This window comes from Salmo salar, chromosome ssa04 (genome assembly GCF_905237065.1).
Source record: "Salmo salar chromosome ssa04, Ssal_v3.1, whole genome shotgun sequence".
Lineage (NCBI taxonomy): Eukaryota > Metazoa > Chordata > Actinopteri > Salmoniformes > Salmonidae > Salmo > Salmo salar.
In genome coordinates this window covers 68,971,086-68,984,414 of record NC_059445.1, presented here as the reverse complement: position 1 = coordinate 68,984,414, position 13,329 = coordinate 68,971,086, and the positions used below count along the sequence as shown (strand labels likewise).

At 40.4% G+C, this 13,329-nt stretch overlaps 2 protein-coding genes across 5 annotated transcripts in view; both read right to left on the bottom strand.

The window, feature by feature from the left end:
• arhgef12b (Rho guanine nucleotide exchange factor (GEF) 12b) overlaps nucleotides 1-5,975 on the bottom strand; it is a 109,186-nt gene extending 103,211 nt beyond the window's left edge. For 2 of the 4 annotated variants that reach the window (XM_045717284.1, XM_014197790.2), the window contains exon 1: nucleotides 4,858-5,974. In XM_045717284.1, coding sequence (XP_045573240.1) covers nucleotides 4,858-4,889 — 32 coding nt within the window. In that variant the 5' untranslated portion in view covers nucleotides 4,890-5,974. Of the gene's footprint in view, nucleotides 1-4,857 lie in introns of all 4 variants that reach the window. The other 2 variants (XM_045717285.1, XM_045717286.1) reach the window with 2 other exon arrangements.
• A 2,241-nt stretch (nucleotides 5,976-8,216) lies between these two features.
• On the bottom strand, nucleotides 8,217-11,166 carry tlcd5b (TLC domain containing 5b). The gene is made up of 3 exons (XM_014197794.2): nucleotides 10,760-11,166; nucleotides 10,129-10,326; nucleotides 8,217-9,991 (listed from the first exon to the last, which is right to left on the bottom strand). The coding sequence occupies exons 2-3, from the start codon at nucleotides 10,316-10,318 to the stop codon at nucleotides 9,459-9,461; spliced, it is 723 nt and encodes a 240-aa protein (XP_014053269.1). The 5' UTR covers nucleotides 10,319-10,326; nucleotides 10,760-11,166; the 3' UTR covers nucleotides 8,217-9,458.
• Nucleotides 11,167-13,329: the final 2,163 nt, after the last annotated feature.

Genomic DNA, 13,329 nt, shown 5'->3' with positions numbered 1-13,329 from the left:
TAAAACAATGTAGCAGAACCAAACATGTTCCAACATAGTAAAACAATGTAGCAGAACCAAACATGTTCCAACATAGTCAAACAATGTAGCAGAACCAAACATGTTCCAACATAGTAAAACAATGTAGCAGAACCAAACATGTTCTAACATAGTCATAACACTGTCACAGAACCGGACATGTTCCAACATAGTAAAACAATGTAGCAGAACCAAACATGTTCTAACATAGTAAAACAATGTAGCAGAACCAAACATGTTCTAACATAGTAAAACAATGTAGCAGAACCAAACATGTTCGAACATAGTCATAACACTGTCACAGAACCGGACATGTTCCAACATAGTAAAACAATGTAGCAGAACCAAACATGTTCTAACATAGTAAAACACTGTCACAGAACCGAACATGTTCTAACATAGTAAAACAATGTAACGGAACCAAACATGTTCTAACATAGTCAAAACATTGAAACAGAACCTCTGCTCAAACAAACAGGGCCCTTGATGCTGTAATTTGTCAAGGGCGTAGAATGACAGGGAGGCTCAGCTCATACCCATTCTGCACCGCTCTGGCCAGCGGCTCTGTCAAGAAGGGCTGGTGGCCTGGCCGGGCTGACAGACATTGTTTATCAGTGATGTCACCACTTCCCGTGAGGGTGGGTGAAAATACCCAGATCAGCTAAACTCAGTGACAAAGAGCAAAGAGACCCAGTCGCATATCCCAGCCTTCATCAGTAATTCAAGCATGATACTTCCAACAGGCCCTGAACACCCTGGCCCTCTGTGGGAGTCAGTCATAGACATACAACCAGAAGAGGTTTTCTGGCAATGAAACAAACTATACATGCCAATAGTGCTCCGATAATCAACTGACAAAGGGCAATCCATTTGGTCTGTGTTAGTGTGATCAATATCTTAATTAAAAGATCAGTCAAATACAGTGAGGATCTCTAGACGTAAAAAAATAAGACTTAGTGCATTGCAGGGTGTGGGAAATTCAGTTGAATTGCTGTATCACTTATGTGCTGTCCGAAACCATATTTGAATCTTCACTAACCTACATGTTTGATTTGCTGCTTTCAACCAAAATGAAATGGAAATAAAACGCTCATGCTCCTTCTGTTGCGGACCCTCTGGAGAAATAGCAGTGTAGGAGGACAACCAAAAGGGGCCCAAAGAAGTAAACACTTCACAATAATAGGGAGGGACTCCAACAAAGCCGGAGCGGTGCTGCTCCACTATGCTGGTGCTCTCTCCTTAAGCAGAGGCGATGGGCTAAGCATACAGAGGAGATGATGATCATGATGACCCTGCTTCCTGGCTTGGCCTATCAGCTCATGGCTGTATCCGGCCCTGGGTAGTGCATGTTTTCTTGAGAGCCTGCAAAAGTCCCTGCTTAATGTAGGGTTGTGCTGGGAGGTGGAGGAACTCCACCCACTAGCATGCCTTTATGCAGGTGGGCACCAGAGGTAGGATATACCGGCGCCACTGCCAACACAAAGGGCTTTTGGCTATAGGCAAACCCCTGAAAATGTGCATAACCCACAGCATTTTGTAGGGGGCATGGTTGGATCGTTTAGAATGTTGATAATATTCCACTAGTAAAGGTCAATGCATTTGGGCGATTCCAGCATTATAGATGTTACATTTGCACGCAAAATCACAACTTGTCTCATTGAATGGACAAACAAAATATAAATTAAACTTTTGATGTGTGTGTCTATAGTACCCCTTGGGGGAGTGTATATCCAAAAAAGCGGACTTCTAAATATTAGCATGTTGGAGAAATAAAGCAAATAAGAGGTGCTATGGATGTTACATGAAATGGATAAGCTTTTTGAGAAGACTGAACATATTAGCAAAAGTCTGTGAGTTTGTCTTAGGTCAAAACATAGTTAGCCATTTCGAAGGAAAGGCTTGGCTGAACACAAAAATTAGCATTTTAAAAAGATTGTCATTCCCATTATTACTTTAGGGAGGAAAAACTACTGTTATGGATGTTACAACCTCCGTTATGGATGTCACAGTCTGAAATAGACATTCAAATCTTAAAGATTTCTTGATCAAAAGCTACAGTATCATAACACATTTGTTATCATCTGAAATGTTTCTCAAATGTAGTATAGTAAACTTAAGATTTTCATGCTCAGGTGACTTTCCCACAGAATAGCCCATATTTTTTAAATTAGCCAATCAGCTTGAAGCAGGTTCTTGGGGCCTGGGACATGGCATTATCACATGTTTTTATATATATATATATATTTATTTATTTATTTATTCTATAAAAAATAGAATACCAAAGCTGTAAAACATGATCCTAAATATAAACCATAAACTTAGGGAATACAATTGGTGTTTAATATGAGGGTTTCAGCATTAATTACCTAAATTACTGAACATTCCGGTAGTTTTGCAAGCCTGAGTACCTTGACCTCTGGAAAGCCACATGACATGATCATGAAACCAGAAGCTACAGTCCTGGAAATAAAAATGGGGTTGGCTTGGTGATACAAAAACATCAGATGCAAGCAAAACAATGTGAAGGAGGCAGTGGTTGCACAACAACTGTGCAAAAAAGATAATAGATTAATCTTGTTATCTGTATACAGATTATAGAGGTTAAAGACATCAAAACACTATTTGACTTTTGAGGCCAATCATGAGTGCCTCTAGCTTTTGTCTTTCCTAAGAAGAGTGCAGAGACAGTGGAGTGTCAAAATGGTACAAATACATCAAGTACTGTGAATGTGCTGGAAACAAAACTGCTGAAAGAAATGTATTTTCCATTCCCTGACATTTAGGCTAGGAAAGTGCAATGAAAGGAAGGCCAGCCGAAGCATTCAAGACTGGCACCAATGGAAAACCTTTACAACAGTTCTGAAAAATCCAAATGCTTTTGGGTTTAAGAAGACTCCATTTCATTCCAAAATTCCTTGTCACGACACAAATACGATGTCAAGAGCAAAGGAGGCATGGCTGTCTACTCTCCTATAGCATGTTTTGTTGTTGTCCAGATATGTTGGTGGGTTTATTCGATGGGGCAGACTATTCATGTTTCAAATAGGAATATATTAGACAGAGCTGCATGACTCTTTATTCCACATGATAGAGTGTAGTTTCTGTATTGTTTCTGTATTGTAGTTTCTGTATTTTATTGGTAGCCTAGCAGTTGGAGAATTGGGTCAGGTAGACTAGCAGTTAGAGCATTGGGTCAGTAACCGAAAGGTCGTTTGTTTGAATACCCGAGTCAACAACTTGAAAAATCTGTCAATGTGCCCTTGACCAAAGCACTTAACCCTATTTTGCTCCAAGGGCGCCATACTATGGCTGACCCTGTAAAACAACACATTTCACTGCACCTGTATGTGACAATAAAATATATATATATTTGTTTCGTTTTCAGGTTTGGTTTTGAGCTCTTGCCACAGTAGCACCTGTTAATGTCCTCTCCCCTCTCCTCCTCAATAAACAGGTGACTTAATGTTGAATACACTCCAATACAAGACTCAACATGGATAATTCAGCTGGTTCCCAACCTCCCAAAGCCAGTTTTAAGTCCCTGTGAAACCAGTGATACTACATAGCAATCTTTACACACCCACACCAAACTGAGTTGGGCACAGATTCCAGGTTATCAGGTTATCCAAAGGCAAAGTCTTCTTCATCCATTGGGGCGGCAGGTAGCCTAGTGGGTAGAGCATTGGACTAGTAACTGGAAGGTTGTAAGATCGAATACCTAATCTGACAAGGTAAAAATATGTCGTTCTGAACAAGGCAGTTAACCCGCTGTTCCTTGGCCGTCTTTGAAAATAAGAATTTGTTCTTAACTGACTTCCCTTGTAAAATAAAAATTGCACAGGCTACTGTCACCACTCAAATCCCTGTGCTTTGCTATCCACTTTCACTGGAGGACAGCACATAGAATACCCATATCATATTTGGTATATGACATTTCTAGGATTAACAAGACATGCAATAATGTTCCTGGTACTAAGGCAGCAATACTTGAATAGGAGACGTTTCAGAGGAGATGCCCCACACGGAGTATATCCTATTACATATGGAGCAAATCAGACTAATCTAATCACATTATAAACGGGGAAAGAGGGGTTTGATAACAAACAACAAATTATTTGGTCCCGTGGGGTATACTACAAAGCAAGATCAATGACTTAGCTAGCCCAATAATGGACTAAAGGAGACTAACGTCACTCCTTGTAGTCCAAGGACCTTACATGTTCTGTTTAAAGGAGAATTGTCTCTCGCAACCAAAACAGCCATCTAAACGTGAATCAATTCTCAATTCCGGTAGGGTTCTAGAAAGATTAGAAAAAGCCCTCTACTTTCATATCACATCAAAAATAATTTCACAAATGCAAAATATAAACTTACTGTACATTATTTTACCAGTTTTAACACAGAAGGTAGTTCGCATCTATGAATGGGCTATAACTTAGCCAGCTAGCTTCCCAGAACATTCTGCAATAACTATTTATTGTTTAAGATGAGCATTAAATGGACATGGTCTAATTGATTCAACAACCAAAAACACATATCTAAGTTTAACTTCCTTAATAAACCAGAAAATCAATAGTGTTTTATTTATCAAAGTTAGCTGGCTAACTCGTTGATGCTGCTTTGTAGTCCACCTCTGGCCTGAAAACATGACATGGCCAGATCACATTTTGTGCATAGCTAGGCTACATGACAATATACTGCTGGCCACATTAAAATACCAATACATAGCCTTGAGAAGGGAGGGACAAATACAACTGCAAAAGTGAAATGACATTGATTGCGACGCCGTATAGGAGTTGAGCTACCATTCTTACATCGTGGTTATTAGATATGATTTACCTTTCAGGGAGTGTTGACTGTATGCCGCTCATTGGGCTTCCGTTATGTGTTTTTCCCCCGACGTAGGCTTTTTTATCCAACTAGCATTTTTACCAAAATGACAACCTCTGTATTTTGGAGAATGACTACGTCTTGACTTTTTCAATGTCCGTTCAAGAGCGTTCCACAACGATGAAAATGATTTGAATCCATTAAAATAAGAAAATATACATGGGCTATTCCACAGTGTAGACTTGAATTCGTTGGCTTATTTTGTTTATTCCAGCTATTGATGTAAAAAATGTGGCCAGAAAGAGAAATCAGAGGTAAGTATAAACATGTTCTTCTTTAAAACCATTACCGGGGCGTGCATGAAATAACGCAGTTACATTGATAACACTGAATATGGTGAAATGTTCCGAGGAAATAAAAAGTTAACCTCTCAATATCTTCAGGAGAAACATTAAATGCGAACACATTGTAGCCTGGGCATCGCCTGCCGCTGTCAGCAATAGTCTTTGTCAATGGACCACAGAGAAAATATTAGCAGACTGGCAACCTATTTGTTTCCATGAGAAATACCACTCCACAAAGTTACTCCTTTGAACAATATCTTGACAAGACTCGTCCTTGATCGCCGAGAAGACTCCTGGTCATAGTTTTCCTTTAATTAAGTTATCTCAAATGAAGCTAGGCTTCTCTCGAGTGTTCCTTATTTTTCCTTCCGAAATGTTTTCATGGTAACATTCACAATTCGCCCCTAATGTTATCCCAGACGAATTTGGTCCGTCATGCCCCGAATAATTTCTTCAATTTTGACAATGATCCTCGCCGCGTTCTAAAGGTTTTCCGAATCCCCCGTTAATTTACATGAGTGATCTTCACTTTTGTACAGGCCTCTCGTTCTTTACTGTACTGTAGTGCGGATGGAAAAAGGAAACGCTTTCCCACCCCCACCCCCCAACAGGGAAAAAAAGCTCCTTTCCTCTGTCCGAACACATCATTCGTAACAGCAACTTTTGAAAGCAACACACGGATCTCGACAAATTCGTTTTCTGAAGCCTAGTTCCTATTTGAATACTTTTCATGGAATTACATGCATTGAAACCCAAACGACAGAGTACATTTTCGGAATAGAACTTTCAAAACGCTGTCAGCAGCTAGTTTGGCTGGCCAGCAAATGGGATCGTCATGATTCTAAAGAAAATGCTAAAATACAGACCAGTAGATGGCCAATTTATTGCATATGATTCCAACGGATAAATGAAATAAATGTTTATTCAGCTATCAATTTTGAGGTTATTCAGGATTACTCATCAGAGCACACCATGTAACTTTAGCTACAAGTATTATATATATATATGTATATATACAACTGTGTGTGTATATATATATATATATATATATATATGTGTGTGTGTGTATATATATACAGTTGAAGTCAGAAGTTTACATACACTTAGGTTGGAGTCATTAAAACTAGTTTTTCAACCACTCCACACATTTCTTGTTAACAAACTATAGTTTTGGCAAGTCGGTTAGGACATCTACTTTGTGCATGACACAAGTCATTTTTCCAACAATTGTTTACAGACTTTTTATTTCACGTATAATTCATTGTAGACCTCGACAAGTCTGGTTCATCTTTGGGAGCAATTTCCAAACGCCTGAAGGTACCAGGTTCATCTGTACAAACAATAGTACGCAAGTATAAACACCATGGGACCACGTAGCCGTCATACCGTGTTCTGTCTCCTAGAGATTAACGTACTTTGGTGTGAAAAGTGCAAATCAATCCCAGAACAACAGCAAAGGACCTTGTGAAGATGCTGGAGGAAACAGTTACAAAAGTATCTATATCCACACTAAAACGAGTCCTATATCGACATAACCTGAAAGGCCGCTCGGCAAGGAAGAAGCCACTGCTCCAAAACCACCATAAAAAAAGCCAGACTACGGTTTGCAACTGCACATGGGGACAAAGATTGTACTTTTTGGAGAAATGTCCTCTGGTCTGGTGAAACAAAAATAGAACTATTTGGCCATAATGACCGTTGTTATGATTGGAGGAAAAAGGGGGAGGCTTGCAAGCCAAAGAACACCATCCCAACCGTGAAGCACAGGGGTGGCAGCATCATGTTGTGAGGGTGCTTTGCTGCAGGAGGGACTGGTGCACTTCACAAAATAGATGGCATCATGAGGTAGGAAAATTATGTGGATATATTGAAGCAACATCTCAAGACATCAGTCAGGAAGTTAAAGCTTGGTTGCAAATGGGTCTTCCAAATGGACAATGACCCCAAGCATACTTCCAAAGTTGTGACAAAATGGCTTAAGGACAACAAATTCAAGGTATTGGAGTGGCCATCACAAAGCCTGACCTCAATCATATAGAAAATTTGTGGGCAGAACTGAAAAAGTGTGTGCGAGCAAGGAGGCCTACAAACCTGACTCAGTTACACCAGCTCTGTCAGGAGGAATGGGCCAAAATTCACCCAACTTATTGTGGGAAGCTTGTGGAAGGCTACACGAAACGTTTGACCCAAGTTAAAGAATTTAAAGGCAATGCTACCAAATACTAATTGAGTGTATGTAAACTTCTGACCCACTGGGAATGTGATGAAAGAAATAAAAGCTGAAATAAATCATTCTCTCTACTATTATTCTGACATTTCACATTCTTAAAATAAGGTGGTGATCCCAACTGACCTAAGACAGGGACTTTTTACTAGGATTAAATGTCAGGAATTGTGAAAATCTGAGTTTAAATGTACTTGGCTAAGGTGTATGTAAACTTCCGACTTCAACTGTATATATATATATAGATAGATACCATAGGCTATATAAGTATTAGGCCTAAATGACTCAAGTCTGAAGTGCTTTTAGGCTACAGCCACAATTTGAGCCACAAATTCTTTGTTAATCATTTATAGCATCATATATTCTGCATGACAGTCTGTTTTGTGGTGTATTCTATACACTGAACATAACTAATAGTATTCCCTCCTTTGTCTCCCTTATCCATGAGCAGAGGATGTTATGTCTGGTAATGTATCAGACTTTCCACATCTTTAGCCCATAGCATGGACAATCTAAGCACTTGGTAATTAATCATGGTATAGCCTAGGCCTACCTGCTTAAAGCACTTTATGCGGCTGCATAACATACTATAATAACATAAATGATCTCATCACAAATGAAAATCAATCAGGATTAGTTATTGGTTGTTACAGTCTTATTCATTATTTAGTCATAAAATAACCAAGGTGGTGCATCAAATGCAGTTTGTTATTGTAGGTGTTGATGCCAAAATAGGTCCAATACTTCCATTGATGCTTCCAAATATCATTATCAATAGAATAATCTGTACAAAAAGAGACTCCCTAAATCATTGTGTTTAATATAGACAATGTTACTGCAGACAAACAATAACAGTTTTCAAGGAGTGAACACTTGACCACTTCACTTGCATCATGTGACACTGATAGGTAGGGGCCTACTGTAATGTAGAGGAATTTCCCTCAGTGCAATTTCAATCTTGGGGGCACACTATCTCATGATGCTCTTGGAAACATAACATTAGCGTATACTGTCACCCAGAGGACATATAATGTATTGCAGCACCAATTTAAAAATAGTTGCAATAGCAGTATATTAGTGAGACTTGCCTCGGCAGTCACATTTTAAATATTGTACAATATTGACCAGACCAGCATATGATCGAAGTACAGCTTAGTTTTGGTTACTGATCAAGGTTATTGAACAATCAGTAACATTCCATGTAAACTGTGATGCAAGGATCAACTTTTTAACTTTAAGCTGCACACACAAAAATCTAGTTCAAGCACAACAACATGGTCCATTACACCATATTGAATACCAAGTCTGATAATAGCATGATTTGTTTGTCAGTTTAAATTAGAAATAGTTTGAAATGTGCAATATCTAATTTGTCAAAACTAAAACACATTGACAAGGTATTAACTAACTTCACTGAGGTAGACTAGATTTTCCCTTCTTTTAGCATTCCTATGAGATTACAATAAAAGATGTGTGCTAGAGTTTGTATTCAAACCTCTTCAGTGCCACCGACATCAAACACTGATGTCAAACACTCCCTGTGAGGGAGTTCCACAATTAAAGTCAAAATGAGGTAGAGCAGCATTTGTACAAATGTTGATCAATTGTTCATCAGACATCAAACTCATCAGTTCACCATCAGTAAATGGACAGACGCAATATCGCAGAGCAGCATCCAACTTGTACTGTAATTCAGCCACCAAGGGTAAAAGCTGATATACACCAGGGAGACTGCTACTGACTGCCAAAATATTTGAAAAACATTTTGTAGTTAAATATGCATTGGAACACACTGCCCAGGCTACAGCAGCTTATTTGCATTTCACTTCTGTTTACGTGTGGGGAAAGAGCCATAAGGATCTGATAGTTTCACACCCCTGAGCCAATCTCAGACCTCCATCCCAGATTTTACATATTGAACCTGGTTAGATGCCCACCGCTCACAACCACCCAGCAGGTGATCCCTGGAACACAATGTCGGGACTGCAGGTGACGGTCGCCCAATGTGTCTCAGATTATATACCTCCACCTCACCTCACTCTTCACTCAGTCTTCCCTGTATGTCCATTCACCTCTACCAACTTGCACATCTCATGCCACCTCTTGTACTTTGTCCTGCTTTTCTTGCAGGCAAACTTGGCAATGTCCACCATGAAGACCCAGGCCAGTGTGTACATGGCCAGGCCCCCTCCTTTCATGATGAGGCTGGGCCGGGGAGAGGTGAGCTCACAGTAGAGCATCATGCCACCCACGCCTACACGCACCAGGGCAAAGAGCAGGATAAAGAGCAGGTCCACCGCGTCCCCCCACAGGCTGTCGTAGCGGCCCACCTGCCGGAGGAACCAGCGGGCCTGCAGCAAGGGGTTGGTGATCTCGCTGCCGAAAATCACGGCACATGTCTCCACTGCCGACTTGCCCAGGCCCAGCGCCAACAGGATGCCTGCGATGCTCATGGTGTGGTGGGCCAGCATGACAGGGCCCTCGGTACGGACGCAGATGCACCAGCCAAAGTCAAATAGGAAGTAGCCCAGACTAACCACCAGGGCCAGGATCTGGAGCGGTGTGTTCTCTGTACCTGAGGTCACAAACGGGACAAGGTCAATTAGTCAAGGTCAATCTCATGCTGCAATTCAAATAGTTGCCATGTATACTGAAATAAATCTAAACTTAATACACCTGCATACTTTGCGGTAACACATATCCATACCTCACCTGCATGTGTTAAAGGCCAGGGCCCATCGATGAAGCTAATGTATGCAGTAAGACATACTATGAGGATCCCATGTGTCAGTGTCACCAGCCTGCAGTTCCACTCCTTACCCCGCTGGCCATTCAGGTAACAGAATGCAAAGTAGAGTGAAATCCAGCCAATCAGGCAGCAGCACACCTCCAAAAGTAGCATTGTTGTCCCTGTACAAGGGAAACCAGAGTCAACTTGACATTACTATGTCAAACAGAGGCAATGCGATATCTAGGCATACACTAGTATAATGTCCGCTCTAGTTTTATCCCCCAATAGCCTAAGCTACATAATATTCATATCATATAATTCAAATATTTAGTGTTCATATTTTACAGACATTGTTACATTTTGTTAAGTAACTAGGGCTACAATGTGTAAATTGTAGTCAGAGAACATGCTTATTAGTTCAATGATTAGGCTATGACATTTCAAAACATGTACCACATGTCGCACTTTTTTGGTCCAAAACCTAGGCTTTCTTAAGAATACGGTCAAACAACAAAACAATGTAATACTTGGGCCTAATAGCCATAATAATAGGCTAGTAACAATCAAGAAGATCATAGCCAAAATGCTAGCATACAACTATAGCCTACATACCTTTATCTTCTACTCTCCAGATGCATCCTAACCTGGTATTCAGATCTGAAATATCAACTCCAACAAATGTCTGCCATCTTCAGCCTCCATTGGTGTTGCTATGACCTTTCGGATCTGCCTCGAAAGTCATTCCAAAAAGGCCTGGCACATTTGAAACGGAGCGCATGTTAACTTTTTCACTGCAATAAAACGTCAAGCAAGCCTACTACAATAAATTAGTCCCCTAGCTAGTCTACATCCCTTGCCCCTGGTTCTCAAGCAGCTTTAGCCTCTTATGAGATTAGTCGATTCCCTCCAGCTACCCTGGCTGTAGAACAAGCAAGAGATATGCAGTCCTACATTTACTGTCTCCTCAACAGACTACATGCAACAGTCTCTATGAATGAAACTTTGATGATATGAGAATGTAGTGAAATATAGGACATTGTAGTGAATATAGACTAGCCTAGGAAGACAGGTAGCCTCAAAATCTAGACTGAATCATGCTATGTTTTAGTAGTGGAGCGTAACAAACTAGCAACAGAGCTGAATTCAGTCTGGATTTCTAGGTGACAGGCATTACAAACCTGGGAATTAAAAGTGAGACACAAGTGTGCAGGGTCTACCAGCATCATAACACATTCTAGGGAACTGGTGTTTCCATGTTTGATTAGGCTTCTACATGCTCAATGACATGACGATAGACAGGCTACCACATTTTCCCTCGGGACTGTTAGTTAATGACACTTAGAGCTGTGTGTGAAGCAGACAGAAGCAAACAGGCAGCTTTATCCCGCATCCAGATTAACCATAATCTGACTGTGGCAGGACAGTCAGGGCTAGGTTGTCTCTGGTTATTGCCCCAAAGTACTCCAGGTCATTTGAGGTGACTGACATCTTACATCTTTGTCTTCATGCTATCATCTCAACAGTAGTAATGACAATTACTCCATCTGCTAGATAAAAAAAAAAAAAACATGCAAAGATCCCATATCGATACATCCATGCACTAGAGACTACACTAAGACTTGTTACAATGTAACAAAGTGTGTTTCATGAAAATAACAAAATGTAACAATGTATGCATTGGACCATTGGTAGATCACACTGAAACACATTGCAGATGGCAAAACGTGATACGCTTTGAAACATTCCTTAAAAAATACTAGTGCTGATTTTAAAATCTTTATTATTTTTTCCAAAGCTCTTTTCCCTCTATCATTTCGACTCATTTCACAACCTAAATATATTTAAGCAAACATGATATACAGTTGAAGTCGGAAGTTTACATACACTAGGGTTGGAGTCATTAAAACTTGTTTTTCAACCACTCCACAAATGTCTTGTTAACAAACTATAGTTTTGGCAAGTCGGTTAGGACATCTACATTGTGCATGACACAAGTAATTTTTCCAACAATTGTTTACAGACAGATTATTTCACTTATAATTCACTGTATCACAATTCCAGTGGGTCAGAAGTTTACATACACTAAGTTGACAGTGCCTTTAAACAGCTTGGAAAATTCCAGAAAATGATGTCATGAAGCTTCTGATAGGCTAATTGACATAATTTGAGTCAATTGGAGGTGTACCTGTGGATGTATTTCAAGGCCTACCTTCAAACTCAGTGCCTCTTTGCTTGACATCATGGGAAAATCAAAAGAAATTAGCCAAGACCTCAAAAAAATTGTAGACCTCGGCAAGTCTGGTTCATCCTCAGGAGCAATTTCCAAATGCCTGAAGGTACCACGTTCATCTGTACGAACAATAGTACGCCAGTATAAACACCATGTGACCACGCAGCCGTCATACCGTGTTCTGTCTCCTAGAGATGAACGTACTTTGGTGTGAAAAGTGCAAATCAATCCCAGAACAACAGTAAAGGACCTTGTGAAGATGCTGGAGGAAACAGGTACAAAGTATCTATATCCACAGTAAAATTAGTCCTATATCGACATAACCTGAAAGCCGCTCAGCAAGGAAGAAGCCACTGCTCCAAAACCGCCATAAAAAAGACAGACCACGGTTTGCAACTGCACATGGGGACAAAGATCGTACTTTTTGGAGGAATGTCCTCTGGTCTGATGAAACAAAAATAGAACTGTTTGGTCATAATTACCGTCGTTATGTTTAGAGGAAAAAGGGGGAGGCTTGCAAGCTGAAGAACACCATCCCAACCGTGAAGCACGAGGGTGGCAGCATCATGTTGTGAGGGTGCTTTGGTGCAGGAGGGACAGGTGCACTTCACAAAATAGATGGCATCATGAAGAAGGAAAATGATGTGGATATATTGAAGCAACATCTCAAGACATCAGTCAGGAAGTTAAAGCTTGGTTGCAAATGGGTCTTTCAAATGGACAATAACCCCAAGCATACTTCCAAAGTTGTGGCAAAATGGCTTAAGGACAACAAAGTCAAGGTATTGGAGTGGCCATCACCAAGCCCTGACCTCAATCCTATAGAAAATGTGTGGGTAGAACTGAAAAAGTGTGTGCGAGCAAGGAGGCCTACAAACCTGACTCAGTTACACCAGCTCTGTCAGGAGGAATGAGCCAAAATTCACCCAACTTATTGTGGGAAGCTTGTGGA